Source organism: Halichoerus grypus, chromosome 7 (assembly GCF_964656455.1).
Source record: "Halichoerus grypus chromosome 7, mHalGry1.hap1.1, whole genome shotgun sequence".
Lineage (NCBI taxonomy): Eukaryota > Metazoa > Chordata > Mammalia > Carnivora > Phocidae > Halichoerus > Halichoerus grypus.
In genome coordinates, this window is record NC_135718.1 from 34,573,172 (window position 1) to 34,591,312 (window position 18,141).

The 18,141-nt window shown below is 35.4% G+C and overlaps 1 protein-coding gene across 3 annotated transcripts in view; it reads right to left on the bottom strand.

Annotated features, from left to right (window-relative positions):
* BTAF1 (B-TFIID TATA-box binding protein associated factor 1) overlaps positions 1-18,141 on the bottom strand; it is a 106,053-nt gene that overhangs the window by 23,402 nt on the left and 64,510 nt on the right. For all 3 annotated transcript variants that reach the window (XM_078077373.1, XM_078077372.1, XM_078077371.1), the window contains 11 exons: positions 15,704-16,130; positions 14,359-14,549; positions 12,468-12,621; positions 12,278-12,387; positions 10,587-10,788; positions 9,416-9,564; positions 4,354-4,506; positions 4,006-4,127; positions 3,747-3,914; positions 2,033-2,110; positions 1,763-1,892 (listed from right to left, as the gene is read on the bottom strand). In XM_078077373.1, coding sequence (XP_077933499.1) covers positions 1,763-1,892; positions 2,033-2,110; positions 3,747-3,914; positions 4,006-4,127; positions 4,354-4,506; positions 9,416-9,564; positions 10,587-10,788; positions 12,278-12,387; positions 12,468-12,621; positions 14,359-14,549; positions 15,704-16,130 — 1,884 coding nt within the window. The remainder of the gene's footprint in view (positions 1-1,762; positions 1,893-2,032; positions 2,111-3,746; positions 3,915-4,005; positions 4,128-4,353; positions 4,507-9,415; positions 9,565-10,586; positions 10,789-12,277; positions 12,388-12,467; positions 12,622-14,358; positions 14,550-15,703; positions 16,131-18,141) is intronic.

Here is an 18,141-nt window from a genome sequence, read left to right on the forward strand (position 1 = left end):
TTTATCTTTGACACTAAAATTAATAGCAAGATTTAAAGAACTTGGTCAACATCACTATTTCTTAAGGAAAACCTAGAAGAGTTTCATTATAGGTCAAGTCTATCCAGTATTCAAGGGCCATGATGAACAGGCACAGGTTCTTTCCAATTCTACTCTTGAAGTTTCATTTTTAAAAAAGGAAGAAAGAGAAAAAATCAGCACTTTTTCATTTTAGATGCATTCCCAGTATGTGTGGATCCTAAGGTACCATCCCACCCCCTTATCCCCTTCCGGAAGCCCTCTTCATCCTGCTGGGGCTCTGGTTCACCATAGTGGGTTGTCTTCCCCTTCTAATCCCACTTAGGCTCTGCCTCCTAACTCTGGGCTACCATGGGTCTTCAGTGCAGAAACCCTTATAAGCTTCAGAGCTAAAATGTTCAGGTGGGGAAGGGAGAAACAAAAGAGGGCCTGTAAGCAAACAAAAAAAACACAAACTTGTTGTGAAAGTAATATTGTGAACAAAAAGCGTTCACTTAATGAACAAAAACCCTAACATAATAATCAGTCCACCACCAAAAATAAATTTAAAAGAAAAGTAACAAAGATGTAAATAAAGAACTGTCAATTTTTTTTAGCATCAGAAGGAATCTTAGAGGTCACTTGGTGTTCACCCTTCCACTCTTTGGAGAATGATGAAGGGTATCTTCCCATTAGAGCTGGCTATCCAAGCTAGATGTGAACATTTGCAACCAATTCCTCCAGAAGATAATAGAACCTCTCAAATGTATCAGAATATTTCTATAAATTTACCCATCTCCTTCCTTTTCCAACATAAGCTTCTGTAATCTCTTCCAATTCCCTCTTAACCCCAGGTATTCACACCTCTACTATATGATGATTCCCCTCTGAACCAGCTCTAGCTTTTCAATGTTAAATCAGACTGCGGTGTACATCCATAGAAGGAGAATGGCCAGTGTGGAATAAAGTCTGATTAGTCTCCCATACTTTGGACACAAGACTTCTATTTACATAGCCTAAAATCACATTTTATTATTATTTTATTTTATTTTATTTTAATTCCAGAATAGTTAACATACAGTATTGTATTAGTTTCAGGTATACAATATAGTGATTCAACAATTCCATACATCACCCAGTGCTCTTCATACTGCCTTTTTGTTTTGTTTTGTTTTTTTAAGATTTATTTATTTTAGGGGCACCTGGGTGGCTCAGTCAGTTAAGTGTCTGCCTTCGGCTCAGGTCATGATCTCAGGGTCCTGGGATAGCGCCCCACATCAAGCTCCCTGCTCAGTGGGGTGTCTGCTTCTCCCTTTCCCCCTTGCCCCTTCCCCCTGCTTGTGCTCTATCAAATAAATAAATAAAATCTTTAAAAGATTTTAGAGAGAGAGAGCACAAGCTTGGTGGGGAGGGGCAGAGGGAGAGAGAGTCTCAAGCGGGCTCCACGCTGAGCGGGAGCTCAATCTCATGACCCTGAGACCATGACCCGCACTGAAACCAGGAGTCGGACACTTAACCAACTGTGCCACCCAGGTATCCCTTCATATTGTTTTTTTTAAAACCCGGTTTGCTCAGATACTGTTACATACCAAATGAACCATTATAAAACACAATTACTGGAAATTATCATTCCTATAAACTTAAAAAAAAAAAAAAAAGAAAGAAAAGAAAAGAAAAATACTTCTTTAATTCACGGCCAAATGTCAAGGCTTCTTTCCACATGGCAAATATATAAAGAGAGAGAGAGAGAACAGTTAATAATTACCTGGATTGGTGTTCCGGAAAGAATAATCCTATAATTAGCAGTCAGTTGTTTTACTGCTTTTGACAATTTTGTTTTTCCATTTTTGATGACATGGCCTTCATCAAGAATACAGTAGTTAAATTTAATATTTCTAAGGGAGAATAAGCAAAAAAATTTAGCATCTTTTAGTATATGGCAAGAACTATATGAAGAGTCTTTCAGGCAGGAAAATATTAACTCTCTTCAAATTTGATACTAAGTTTTTCTTAAGAAAAAAATTTTAATTCTTACCTAAAGAAATCTATGTCATTCCTCACAACATCATATGAAGCCACTATCAGATTGTGCCTTTTTACTTGATGCTGTAACCTGTATTTAAAAAGAAGTAAGATTAGGAAGCAAGGAACCTGCAAAGTCTGTAATATAATTTCAAAGGGGATGCTACCACTACCATCTTACAAGGTGTTTTCAATGTGCCTACTAAGCCCAACTTTCCTTTCTGCTTACTCTACATCCATGACCCTGCCACTTGAAGACCATTCTTCTTTTGACTTGGCCTTGTTAGCCTAACTCAGTCTGACTAGAAAAGAGATGGGTACCTGATTCAAACTGGTGGACAATTTGCTAACACCTCTTCCTTAAAGGCACTATTCCTTCCAAACTTCATGTTGTGCTGGGGGGTGAGAAGGAGCCACAAGTGCCCATAATCACCAAAGATATGAAGCAATGAATCAGGCTGAGCCATTCACAATATTTTATCCCCTGACCACAAAGACTGGTTTGGTAGCATGACCCAAACAGGCCAGTCAGTCATTTCCAGTATTGATATAATCATGAGGAAAGAAGGAAGATCTCTGTTTACTCCAGTTGCCCAGCTAAGAGAATGTGGCTCTAAGACTGTCTGTGGTCATCTTTTATTTATTTATTTATTTATTTTTAAAGTAGGCTTCATGTTGGAGCCCAACACAGGGCTTGAACTCATGACCTGAAGATCGAGACCTGAGCTGAGATCAAGAGTCAGACACTCAACCTACTGAGCCACCCAGGCGCTCCCATCTATGATCACCTTATCCACCAACTGCAGAGACCAATAAAACAAGCTATGTATGGGGAGGAAGAGCAAATGAGAGCCATCTAGATGTGCCTGAAGCAAGAATTCACCCCTGAAATTCTCAATTTAGTGAATTGATGAATTTCTTGTTTGCTTAAGCTAGTTTGAGTTTCTGTACTTTTAAATGAATAAATTCTGACACTAAATTCTTTTAAGAGTGCAAGCTGTTGACTTGCCTGTGTTCAAATCCTCACTCTGCCCATTTAATTAGCTGTATGACCTTGGACCCAGGCCCCATGTCTTAGACTTTTATCTGCAAACTGGGAACAAAAATAATAACCATACCTCATATGGTGATTGTGCGAATACATAATACACAATTTTACATAAATGTGAAACTACTAAGAATAATGCCTGGCTAATAAATGCCCAGCATATGTTAGCTATTACATATACAGAGGGGGAGCAAATCTATGGACTAATCAGCAACCTAAGACTCTCCATGCTTTAAAAGATGAACTGAAATCAATGAAATTCTGCTCTTCAAAATTTGTATTTAGAACATAAAGGATGTACTAGTTTAAGAGAAAAAGGATAAAGCTAATAGAATTCTAGCAGTGCTATGGTATCAGGGCAGCCAGAGCAGCCACTTCAAAGCAAAAGCATTCTGGGGATTAGAGGGCTCTTAGAGAAAGATATGCTATGATCACAAGGTTCTCAAGAAGGGCACAGAGAATGGCTTTGGTTGCTAGGTCAAATACTTGGAACACCCAAATGGCTGAAGTCCTTAAACGTTCATGAGTCTCACTGATTATATCTTTATAATGTATATTCATCTTTCTTAAATAACTTAAAGTTTCTGACAACCAAAAAAACTAGAGTTCATTTTTAATAAATTTTATCCTAAAGTTCTTAAAGCAAAAGATTAAACATTTTTTGCTGTATAGTTCTTACCTTATTCTTTCAGTAGGAGGTCCAGTATAGTGTAATGGATTGAGATATTCTCTGGAGCAAAATTTACCTACTTCATCCACCCAGTGACCTGTTAATGTTGGCGGACAAACCACCAAGGATGGAAGTGGCATACATTCTGCCAATTTTGATCTTGCATATTCTTGGGCCCTTTACAGCAATAAAACACAATGAATTAACTGGCTTGTTTACATTTCTTAGCATCTGAAAGCTCTTTCTAACAAATAATATTTTAAATTACCTATGACAATGATCTCCTGCTAGAATGCAGATGGACTGTAAAGTTTTTCCTAAACCCATGTCATCACACAGAATTCCATGAAGTTTATACTTATTAAGAAATGCTAACCAGTTCACACCATCCTGAAAGATTGGGAGAAAGAGGAAAATTAGAAATATGAACAGATCATAAAAATTTTTTTCTTGTAAAACATGTATGCACAGACCAAAAATCTTTATTTTTATAGGCAAAAGAGAAATAAATGGGTATAAACACTAAACACAAGCTTTTACTAAGTCAATTTTAAAAACTCTTCAAAGTACATTGAAAGGAATAATCTCTATTTATAAGATAAGTATAAAACTTTACCTGCTGATATTTTCTGAGTTCAGCATTGATTGGTACTGGTATTTTGTAATTTTCTAATTTTTTCCCATCTAATAATTGCTCCAAAAAGTGTCGCTCCTTGGCTTTCAATTGGATTAGTTCTTCTGACATATTTGGAGGGTCTGGAATGCCTGCCTGAAGTGATTTTTTTAAAGGGTATTAAAACTATTTACCACAGTTAATTTTTTCATATTCAGATTATGAATAATTTCAAATCTTATCAAAATATAATAGAGAAAAATAATTCAAAAATAGTAATAAATAAAAGTAATAAGTAATATATTTTTAAAAGATTTTATTTGAGGGAAAGAACACGTGAGCGAGCACACAAGCGGGGGTGGCGGGGGCAGAGGAAGTGTGCCCCAATAATAAATAATAAATAATTTTAAAGACTGGGCAATAAATAGTTTAAATTTGACAGGTATTAAAAGTGCCATGGGACTACTAAATAAACACATTTGAGGTATTTCAAAGAACACAGTTACAACTTTCTTCCCCATACCAGGCATTACTTGATAAAGAGGCAGCATAACTTATTTTAAATACAATGCTGCTACTGGAGCTTCTCAATTTTAGTGTTATGATGCCCCAGGGTACTGGCTCTCAAGATATACTCTGCAGACTCCTCAGGATCCCCAAGACTTTTTCAAAGAATCACTGAGGTCAAAACTATTTCATAATAAAAGAAATAAAAGAAAGACATTGTTTACTTTTTTTCACTGTGTTGACATTTACACCGATGCTGCAAAAGTAATGGTAGGCAAAACTGCTTATGTCTCAGAAAGAATCAAGGCAACAGCATTAAATGTACCAGTAGTCACTGTGTTACAGCCATGCACCAGCATTTTTTTTTAAAAAGCTAGTTTCACCTAAGAATGTCCTTAAAGCAGTAAAAGTAATTTTATTAGACCTCAATCCTTGAATGCACATCTTTTTAATATTCTGTGCAACAAAATGCGAAGTTCACATAAAGCACTTTTGCTGCTTATCAAAATACAATATGCTGAGGAAAAGCACTTGTAAGACTGTTTAAATTGTGATCTGACTGAGCCATTTTTCATAGACAATTTTACTTGAATGGACTGACAAACTGTAGTTATTCTGACTTGGCTACTTGGCCAACATTTTTCTCAAAATAAATCTGTCACTTCAAGGAAAACAACTGACATAACTTGTCAGTCATAAAATTCAATCTTCCAAAAGAAACAGCATTGTGAGCTTGAACGTAAGTATAAGCGTCCCAATATTTAAAAAGAATTTCTGTTGGTGATATTATGAATCTGATTTTTTGCTATTTTATGACGAAATATACCAACTTTAAAAGATTGACATAACTCAGTGAACCAATATTTTCCAAGTGACCAATGCTTATGTTAAAAAAAAAAAATGTATGGGTAAAAGATCTACTGGAAAGTGAAAGATAAACCAATAAATTTTAACGTAGAGAGATTTTACATTCATTGATAGGATTTTAGATTCCACACTGCACATAAATTTAATAAGCTTTCTCCTTTTGAGTTTTGGTGTGCTATCAGATAAAAGAATATCCACAATTATTTGAAAAGGCTGCTCACTTTTCCAACTACCTATCTCTGAGGCTTGACTATACCCTCAACCCAAGAAATATTTTCCAACAGAGTGAATGCCCAAGCAAATATAAGAATCAAGCTATCTGTAATTAGGCCAGGCATAAAGGAGATATGCAAAAATGTCAAACAATATCATTCTTCTCACTAACTTATTTTTGTTTTAGAAAAGTTCTTTTTCATTCAAAAATGTTACTGATGGTAACATCTAATGGGTTTATTAAATGAATTAATTTTTTATTTTTACATTTCTCAGTTTTAATTTCTATTATAGAAAATATGATAAAAGCTCTTTGGGGTCTTCAATTTTTAAGAATGTAATGAGATCCTCAGACCAAAAAGTTTGAGTCCTACTGCCCTGTGGTGTCTCTAAAATTAAGAAATGTAAAATTCTGGGGGGGGGGGGTGGGGAGAGAAAGAAATGGAAAATTCTGGAAACAGAATTTCAATTAAAGTCAATTAAAATATATATTCCAGTTTAAGTTACTTGAAATCATTTTAATCCCTCTTTTAAGGCTTATTTTAAAACTTTGTTAAGGTAGGTCCAAATAAAGATTTTGCCAAGGGCTAATTTGATCCCACTACACAGGCAATATACTTCTAAGGACTGTAGTTAATACTCTAAATGGTGGAAGGTCTTCTGATTCAGCTTGGTGGAAACACAAACTACTCCTGGCCCTTTATGAGCCACCTATGCCTTTCAATCATCCTTTCTCCTAGTCTCAAACATAAATATGCCCAGATGAATACTCAGCCCTGGTGCGGACTTCTGGAGTTTCTTTTTCGTGCAGCTACTACTTCTTGGGTAATCTGCCTTGCAAATTCTAGCCATCTTGTCCTACCTACACTCTGAACTCATGACCATTTAACTTGGTGAGACTGTGAGGCTCTGTTTAGGTTTCACTTCCCCATCTTATGGGCTGGAAACTCACTCCAGGCAGCAAGCTAGGACACTTCATTTGTTTCTCTTCTCTCATGAATCACTATTCTGTGTTGCCTGTTGTTTAATACCTGAATACCACTGTTTGATTTTGTGTACTCCTCTAGTTAAGATGGGAAGATAATTTTGGTTGTTCTTTTTTCTTTTGAAGATCTTATTTTTAAGTAATCTGTACACCCAATGTGGGACTTGAACTTACAACCCTGAGATCAAGAGTTGTATGCTCTACCAACTGAGCCCATCAGGTGCCCCGGTCCCTGTGTTTCTATCATAGCCAAAAGTAAACTACAGATCACGTTCTTGTAATTTTGGCATCAAAGAGAATTTTACTAATCTTTTCTCAATCTCTAAAGGTCAAAGTCTCTTTACTTTGCCAATCTGTTGATCAAATATTGTTAGTCTCCCCTTTAAAAAAAAAGACTCCAGTGCCTGGCTGGCTCAGTTGGAGTTAACGTGCGACTCTTGATCTCAGAGTTTTAAGTTCGAGCCCCATGATGGGCGTGGAGATTACTTAAAAACAAAATCTAAAAAAGACTTTATCACCTCACAGTGGATTGGGCTCTGTTTTGGGATACTTCCACTTTAATCCATAAACAGCTATTAAACTGCTTTCAGCTGTTAGATTAATTTTCCTAAAATACTGTTTTCAGCATCTACTCTTTTGCTCAAAGAAATTTATTTATTTGAGAAAGAGAGAGAGAGAGAGCACGAGCGGGATGAAGGGCAGAGGGAGAAGCTCAGCAGGGAGCCCGATACGGGGCTTGATCCTGGGACTCTGGAATCATGACCTGAGCCGAAGGCAGACGCTTAAGTGACTGAGCCACCCCAGGCGCCCATAGTCTAGTATTTTTTTTTTTGTCATGGTAGTTATTTTAATACTTTTTATTGTGGAATAAACCATGTAGAGAAATATATAAATAAATGTACAATTTTATAAAACAACTTTATAACCATTACCAGATCAATAAAAACAGCCCTGCCATAATCCTATAAGATCCCATATGCTCCTTCTCAGTGACAACCCATTCTCCTTTCCCCAAGAGGTAATCACTTTACCGACTTTCATGGCAACCTCTTTCTTACTTTTCTTTATACCTTTGTCACCTAAGTATGCATCCCATGTATCTTTACCTATTTTTGAACTTCATAAAAATGGGAATCTTATGTTAAAGATTAATATTGTTGTGTTTCTATTTTGTTCATTCTTTTGTAGTATCATCATCACCATTATCATCCAGTTAACATATCTACTCCACCAATGATGAACATTTGAGTGGTCTTAAGACTATTATAAATAATGCTATGATAAATATTCTTGAAGATATGTCTTGGTACATGTGTATGAATTTCTCTAGGCTATATATCTAGGGTGAATTTGCTGGGTTACTGGGATGGGAATCTTCAACTTCAGCAGACATAGCCAAACCTTTTTTTATAGAGGCTATCCAACTTATGCTCATACTTTATGGTAGGAATCTAAAATGTATAGTTACTTTGGAAAACAGTTCGCAATTTCTCAAAAAGTTCAATGTCATATGACCCAGTTATTCCATTTCTAGATACCTGCTCAAAAGAAATAAAAGCATATATCCACACAGACTTATAAGTGCATGTTCATAGTAGCATTACTTGTAATAGTCAAAAGGTGATAATCCAAAGTCCATCAATGGTGAGTGGATAAACAAAACGTGGCACATCCATACAATGGAATACTATTTGGCCAAAAAAGGGAAGTACTGATACATACTACAACATGGATGAACTGTGTATCTACTTATTTCCTGAATTATAAAAATTCCATCAAAATATTTTAAGCAGTTTGATGGCAGGGTCCTGGTCCTTCCCTTGCTTCAAGCCACTTCTATTTCCTGTACTGGCCACATATTTTATTTCCGGCCCATGAATATACTCCAAAATTCTCCAACCAACCTTCTAGTCTGCTTTCTCCATACTCCCACAGACACTTCATTTGCTTTTTACAGTTTCTTTTATCATCTCTCAAATTTACCTTTCATGTAAATGTCGGCACAGAATCTTTACCTAGATGTTACCAGGGATACTTAGAAACAATTCTGTTTCTAGAATAGCATCAATAAATGATCATTTTTTTTAGGTATCATAGTTTACTTGAAACCCTATGTTAAAAACATAAATATAGGGCGCCTGGGTGGCTCAGTTGGTTAAGCGACTGCCTTCGGCTCAGGTCATGATCCTGGAGTCCCGGGATCGAGTCCCACATCAGGCTCCCTGCTCAGCAGGGGGTCTGCTTCTCCCTCTGACCCTCCTCCCTCTCATGCTCTCTGTCTCTCGTTCTCTCTCTCTCAAATAAATAAATAAAATCTTTAAAAAAAAAAAACATAAATATATATATATATATCCATTAAAATATAAAATTCCTAATGCTTGTAAACATATTCACAATGGTTTTTTTAACCTGACATTGTTTTAAAAGAGTTACAATTATTACAGATGAAGTTATAGAAAACATTAAGTCTGTAAACCAAATATTTCAACTTACCTCAAGTGGCATGAGTCTAATTAGTGTTGCAAAGCACTGTGTAGCCATGAATCTTACACTGTCTGTCTGATCACTCATTCTTCCCAACACAGGCACAACTAAAAGGACAATATATGGAACAATACCAACATCCAGTTGTTCCATTACACCTGAGTAAGTTATTAAGGAAATTTTCAAACTTTTCTGAGGTAAATGTTTTCATAAACGGATATATCAAGATTTTAACTTCTAAAATGTTTCTCCATTTTCTCATCTATATCATGAGGGAATAGACTGTCTCTCAAGATCTATGATTCAATTGTAACAGCATTTGTGCACCGTTCCTCCTTTGTAAATATTATGTAATTTTCTCTTGATTAAGACCATAAAATTAGGTTTTTCACCTGAAAGAGGCTGGAGGAAGTTTTAATCAGGTTTTTCTCATAGAGAAATTCTTGCAAGTTGCTAGAATTCCAATACCAAAATAAAATGAGCTACATTGCAAGCAAGGGAGCACAATTCAATGTCACTCAAAGATTAATTCCAAATTTCCAACCAGGATCTTGACCATCATAAAGTGGACAGAGCAGGGCCCAATAAGTTCAGTCCTCCTGCAATCTTCAGCATTTCTGAACCAGAGTTTCTACTGATTTGATCTCCATCCATATTTCTTGCTCTTAGAAATATCTTTCAGATACTTCGAGTTAAAGAATGTCAATGGATGTTGTACCCATAGTAAAAAGCTTGCCTGTATATTTATTTCTAGTTATTTATTACAGTTAGTCATTTTCCACCCACATAATGAACTTTGAAAACATAGTATGTTTATAAAATACGGACTACATACACAGTGTCTGATTAGTATTAATACAACAGTGATTATAAACCAATAATCAGTTACTAGAAATATATTTCATAAAGTACCTAAAATTATTTTTGCCTATTAAAAAAGATCTCTTAAAATTAATAGTAATTCTTAAAACTCTCTGTATGAAAATTTTCAAAATAAAATGTAAATATATTTGTAAATGTATTTATAATGTAATATAAAGATACTTCAAAATAAAATATAACAGAGTAGTTTTGTTTTTGGAACAAGACAGGTTATTTATGAACATTTAAATGAATTAATGAATTTTATTTTAGTCATCCTTAAATAATTTCTAAAGTTTGTAAAAAGAAGAAAGGATACATGCAAGTGCTTCAATTGCACCCTCTTGTTTGATATTGTCATCAATTGCTCCCAGCCATGGAAGAACCTTCTCCAAAAAAATATTCATTGTTTCCATGGTAGCTATTTTGCTCATGACGCCTACACAACGAGCAGCCATGTGCCTCACTGCAGTGCTGGGATACTGAAGGCACGTATAAAGATGAGGCAAATGCTGTACCAACTAAAAACAAAAAGTTCAAAACAATCAGAATATTCATTAGGGGATCTACTGTGTAAAATATAACTATTATAACCCATACTGAGAGGTTCTTGATATTCTAAATGACTCTAAATCCAAGAATATCTCTAATCACTTCAAACATTATTGTCAAAACATCCTCAATAAAAAATTAATCTAAATCCAAACTAAGGTACTGAAACTCTTTTTAAAATAAAAGGTGCATAACTTCTCCTCTGTTCCTTTTAAGGCATCAGGGTGCACATTAAAAGGTACCTATAAGATTTTCCTGAGGTTGGAGAAATGACATCACACGTCACCAGTCCCCTCCCAGTTTGGTAGCTCCGGCTAAGGTTTAGGTACATATGTTTTTGGTTTTTGGGTTTTTTTTCCCAAGTAAGCTCTATGCCCAATGTGGGGCTTGAACTCACGACCCCAAGATCGAGAGTCACATGCTCTACTAAATGAGCCAGGCTGGCACCCCTAAATACATACTTTTTATTCACTGGGTTGAGTGATTCTGATCTTGTTCCAGGCACCATCCTTTGGTAGGTATCTCCCACTTTAACCTCCTGGCTTACCATAGGCATTATGATCACAAGGGCATGATATATCTCATTAATAAATGCCTGCTGCATGGAATACCAGGATTAATCTTAATGAGAGTCAGGTACATGCTGAATAGAGTACCCTTGCAGCTCAGATGAATGTTAAGCTGATCATAGAAGGGTGAGAGCATACAGATGGATTCTGCCCTTCTCTACTAATGATAAATCAGCGAAATTTAACAAGTAAAAAGATATAACTTCATTACTATATATAAACAGAAAAGGTTCTTCTCTTTCTCCTAGATTCACCCTTTTCTGTTAGATATCAATAAGGAATTGGAGCTAGCACATGTAACAGCGCTGTAAATTGCAGAGTTCCTACTGTAGTTATATGGAAAGAATACTGCTTTCTTCTATGGAAAAACCAGATATTTAATTCTCTAGTCTATTTTACTCCTCCCTCTGTCACAATTTTTTTTTTTGGAAATTAGTTAATAGTAAAAAAACACAAATCAGTGTTCTTTCTTTGCCACTAACTAGCTTCATCTCAGGCAGGTAACTTCCTCTACCTTTACACTTACCTTAGGAAAAAGTTTTATTAACTGTGCTCTTCCTTTCTTGGAGCTGTATTACTAAATATGGCATAAATTAATAGGGCTGTAACTTTCTTTCCGTTTATACCTGGCTTCTGTGTCATCAGAGCCCTGTCCCCACTGCTCCATATTCTAAGCTCCCACAGTGAGTTTTCTAACATTCATGCACCAAATTCTGCCTCAAAGCCCACAAGAAATGTGCTGTCAATAAAGAAGGAAGCTAGTTATACCACATAAAAGAAAATGCAATTACTAGGGATGACATCAAAGTTACACATTTTAAGCCTTAAGACTTTTTAATAAAACCACTTGTTTTATTAGAAGAAAACTACACCTGCATTAGTTAGTTACCAAGGGATGAAGCTCAGAATCCATTGAGGCTGCTGCTGTTTCAAAAACTTGCAGAGAATTCACCAATTCTTGGGCAGGACCATCTCCCTTTTCCAAGAGGGACTTTCCATCTATTAAAATATATTGATTTAAGTGTGTATCATCTTACAAATAATTTTTCAAAGTCCAACTCAGAAAAATATGTACACACCAAAATTATTTATGTCGATTGTATTCCTCAATGGACCAACCATAGCATCCCAGAGGTGTGGCAACTTCACTGCCATTTCACCACCAAAATGCTTCACTATAGTCGTCAAGGCAAATTCAGCTCCTCTTCGCTGTACCAGATAGGGTTTCTGGGCCTAAAATGAAATGTTAGTTGATAAAGGAGAGTTTTTAAAAAAGTATAATGGATTTGAAATTTTATTAAGAGAATTTAAAAGTCACCATCTAAGAATTCATGGTGTTACCATTAACCAATTAAGCAACTATAAACATTTTTATCACTATAAATGTCTTTTAATAATTAAATTTACATGGGCATAAAACCCCAAACTAGATTTTTCCAGCCAAAGTAAAATACTTCTTTGGAGCTGAAAAATACGGAAAAGAAGAATATGCAGTTTCTAGTGATAGTCCTAAGTGACGATTTTTTCCCTTCTCCCTGCCCCAAAGAAACCTACCAGCCAGGGAGAAGATAACGAGATAAAATGATCTGTCCTTTTATTTATATTCACTTAAAGTATACAATAAAAACATCTGTATAATCACAAGATTAATAACCTCTGACTTGGCAATAATTTCATTATAATACAAAAAAACTGTCCCTCCAGAAAGAGGCATATGTTTTTACAATTACTTTTTAAGTAAAGGAAGAACTATGTAAACCATAGAGATATAAATACCAAAATCACAGTAAATTTTTTATTAAAACTATTATGGGAAGAATAGAATCAGTGAAAAAAACATTCATTCACAGAGTATTTTAAAAGAAATACAGGTAAGAAGGTAAAATTTTTATTTAAAAAAGAAACTTAAAAAATATATTTTACAGAAATCTATCAGACACATGTCTTTTAGCATTGATAGTTTATTGCTGAATTCAGGTAAATTTCTATGTCATGCCAACCAAAGGAGCTACCTAAAGCATCATTCCACCGTTAATACTGTGACTATAAACATTTCAAAAAACACTTTTTTAATTGTCCTTAAAGAAGACTGTACTGTAGACAAGTACACCAATGAAACAGAAAAGAAAGCCCAAATACATACTCACATATATGAAGCATGATATATAACAGAAGTGCCATTATAAATCAGGGAGGAAAGGATTCAATAGTGGGATAACTGGCTGTTCATATGGAAAAATAAATTTAGATCCCTACCTCATATCACACATTTAATAAATTCCAGGCTGACTAAAAGTCAAGCAGGTGATAATTATTTGACACTTATAAATTAAGTATCAAGAGGGGCACCTGAGTGGCTCAGTCGGTTGGGTGTCTGCCTTCCGCTCAGGTCATGATCCCGGAGTCCTGGGATCGGCCCCCCGTCGGGCTCCCTGCTCAGTGGAGAGCCTGCTTCTTCCTCTACCTGCTGCTCCCCCTGTTTGTGCTCTCTCTCTCTCTCACTCTATCTCCAATAAATAAAATCTTAAAAAAAAAAAGTATCAACAGAAACTTGAAGAAGTTTACAGTTTTTCTGGATCATGTTGTGGGGGTACTCAAAAGGTTAATTCCAGTTCTATCACTTAAAAATATAAAAATGTAATAACGGAGGCTCGGGGCGCCTGGGTGGCTCAGTTGTTAAGTGTCTGTCTTCGGCTCAGGTCATGATCCCAGCGTCCGGGGATTGAGCCCCGCATCGGGCTCCCTGCTCGGCGGGAACCTGCCTCTACCTCTCCCGTTCCCCCCTGTTTGTGTTCCTGCTCTCGCTCTCTCTCTCTCTCTGTGTCAAATAAATAAATAAAATCTTAAAATAAATTTAAAAAAATGAAATAAAATAAAATAATGGAGGCTCATATGACAATTTAGCTCTCAATCTGTAAGGTATCTGTTTAAAAATCAGAGTAGTCAGAAAAACCCAAAACAACTGTTTACCTCATCAAGTTCAACAAGGATATTTCCACTACTTCCTGCAGGAAGATCTGCTATTTGAGCTTTTACTGCTTTAGGGGTAGGACCTCGCCTACTTGTGATAGCAAAAGCAGCTTTCTGATGCCTGTAGAGTGTAATTATACCTCTGTGTTTGGTGACCGTATGGTGCATCCCATCTTTTTCGGAATTGGATCCTAAAAGGAAAAAAGTTAAATAACTTTTTAGCATAATATAGGTGACCAAATGCTTCCTGCTCCAAAACAGATACAACATATTTTTAAAACTATGTCTTTAAGCTTCAATTTTTATAAGCCAATGACATTTTCTTTAGCCAATGAAATGGTAACAAAACAGTCAATAATTTACAACATTAAGTTAAATGTTTTGATATTTGCATAGGACCATACTTAATATAAAATTGTAGAATCATGTTAACAAGAAATATGACACGCAAGAATGATTTTGAGCCTTCAAAGTATATATTTTTAAAAAATGAATGACTGCTTCTAGGCATAAAAAGAAACAAAAACTTGCAAGCAAGTTCTAAAAGAAATGTCCACAGTCACCATAAATTCAGAAACATCAACCACTGCCAAAATTACTGGCTCAAATAACACTAGGGGTTGGCAGGGGGAGGGGAGGGAGGCTGTTACCCTATTATAGTATTTTTTTTAAATGTTTTTTATTATGTTATGTTAATCACCATATATTACATCATTAGTTTTTGACCCTATTATAGTTTTAAGATAAGAATATTCAAAGTGCCACTTTCTCTTTCGTTTGTTCACATTTTTTTAAGACCTATACTGTGCCAAAGTTGTAAATTTATTACATTTTGAATAATCTGCTTTTCCAAAATCTTATAAACAAACAAAAAAAAATCATATAGGACTAAGGCATGTAAAGAAACATTGGTCCTTGATACTAGCCTGCAGAGAGCAATTCTTATTTTCCAGATGAAATCAGAATGGCTACGCATTATTTGCTAAAGGCGAGTTCACTTATAAGACATGCACTAAATTAGAGAAACCAGAGTTTTATAGGAAGAATTTTTATTCAACATTTGATACAATTAAGTCTTCTAGCCCCATAAACAGTAAAACCTTATAATGATCTGGAAAGAGAGGGAAGGGTTAACACCTGTTTCATAAATTTCAGTCATCTTATATGAAATATCAGGTCTTTTATGAATAGTTTGAGTTTAGAGGGTTGTTATTTGATTACCAATATATGCAAAATGGGAAAAGCTCTAACATAAACTGGATTTGTGTTTAAATGATGCCTACAGTAAATGAAAACAAATTTAAATGGTTAATTCTCTACCCCAAATGTAGGTTTAGATATATACCTTTAGAATTGTCCTGGCCACTTTGTGTTGGTACTGGACATGTGACAGAAGGAGTTAGATAAGGGTCCACACAAAGTGAGCTACAGAGGTTTTTAATAATTTTTGAATTGGGGCAGGGTGTCCTTGTTGTACACTGCTGAAGTAGTTTTGCTATGCACTGAGCTGCATAGTTTTGCACTAGTGTATTCTCTTCTTTTTTAATCGTCTCCATTAATGGCTTTATGATAGGATTTAATTTCTCTGGAAGCTGCTGCAAACTCACAACTGCACATGCAGCAAAAGTATGCACTCTCAACTGCAGCACTTGCCACTCCTGGTTGGTCTCTGTAACTGTCATGTGGACCTGCTGTCGTTTACTATCTAACTGCTGTAACACTTGAGGATTTAAATCGAAAGATGATGTGACTTCATTAAAAACAGTAGTGACCTATTAAAAAAGAGAAATTAAAAATCATTAATGAGATCAATCAAACAGTCCGTAAACTAAAGGGCAACAGCAAGCTTTGTTTCAATTTTAAGTTTCACAATATCTAGTATTATTTTAGTATTCAGTAAACTAAATATCTAAAACATCCCAGTTTTAAACTTTAATCTGACTTAACATTAGCACTGTATTCTTTAAGATAGTCTTCATGCAACACCATCACAATACCACTGACTACACTGCCTATGCTATGTCATATACCTGAAACTAATGTAACACTGGTGTGTTAACTACACACACACACACAAAGTCTACCGAGATGAACAAAATTACCTATCCCTTAAATATATCTAATAAGTTTAAGAGAAAATTACATGGAATGCCAACATAGTAGTTTGGTGAAATGAGAAACCTATCAGCAAATATAAACTAACTTAATTAAGGGATACCAAATCTCACAAACCTCCTTTCAGGGAAAAATATTCTTCCCAATTTAAAAACTTTTGGGGCAGCTATTGCTAAGTGGCTAAGTGTTGCTAACTGAATTATTTTCATTCTTTCTTTGACCTCCCTTCTCGCGAAAATGCCCAGGGGTTGGGGCAGGGGGAGCATAAAAAAGGGAAAGAAACTGGTGCAATAGTCATGAATATTTTACTTACCAAGAGCTGCCTAAAGCTATAACCCTGTGACATCAGACAACTTTACAAGTCACATTAAATGACTGTTTAATACATCTTTAACAATTTTGAGATATAATTTACATATATAATACACACAAAGTGTACAATTCAATGATTTTTATTCTATTCACAGAGTTGTACAACCATCACAATTTTAGAACATTTTCATCATCCCCAATATAAAATTCATACCTATTAGCAATCATTCCTCATTTCTTTCCAGCCCTATGCAACCACTTAGATATTTTTCTATCTTTATAGATTTGCCTATTCTGGACATTTCATATGAATGGACTAATACAGTATGTAATCTCCTGTGACTGGTTTCTTTCATTTAGCATGCTTTCAAGGTTCATCAGTGTTGTAGTGATGAATGTGGTATTTCTTTTTTTTATAGTGTTTTTTTTAAGATTTTATTTATTTCTCAGAGCAAGAGTGAGAGCGAGTAAGTGAGCGAGAGACAGAGCACAAGCAGGAGGAACGGCAAGCAGAGGGAAAAGCAGGCTCCCTGCTGAGCAAGGAGCCTGATGTGGGACCCAATCCCAGAACCCTGGGATCATGACCTGAGGTGAAGGCAGACGCTTAACTGACTGAGCCATCCAGGTGTCCCAAATGTGGTACTTCTTTCCCTTTTCTTGCCAAATATCCCACACTATATGGATATATACCACATTGTATTTATCCATTCATTATTTAAAGATCATTTCCACCCTTTAGTTACTATACTGAATAATGATTCTGTGAAGATTTATGTACAAGTTTTTGTATGAGCATGTTTTTTTAATTACCATCTAGAGATTGTGTGATGGCTTACATAACAAAAATAGTCTTCTTGTTTGACCGGTAACTGTAATCATTTAGAGGCTCTATAAATAGATCCAGTCTGATGAATATTAGTCAGAGAAGCCTGTAACATTGAAGAATCTTTTTTTTTTTTCTTAAATGGACAACCTAAATTTTTCAGACTTACAAATAATTCTATTATGGACAAGACTGATAATACTGGCCTCTTATTATGAAAAACAAAACAGGCACACTTAATTAAGATCTCCTTTTATGATTATAAAATACGAAACTCTTTAAATTGAGCTGTATCTACTTGACCTTGTCCATTTGCTCACTACAAAGAAACACAATCACATACCAGCTTATACTTTCCACTTCATTTTATTTATTTGAGTTCTGCATAAGATTTATCAGAAACAGGATTTCACTGCTAAAAGTTTGACTGTCCTAAATATACTATGCTTCTGTCAATTTTCAATGATTCTAAGCTAAGGAAAAGCTTTCCAATCACCCCAAATTCATTAATTCGTTCACTCATTCAACAAGAA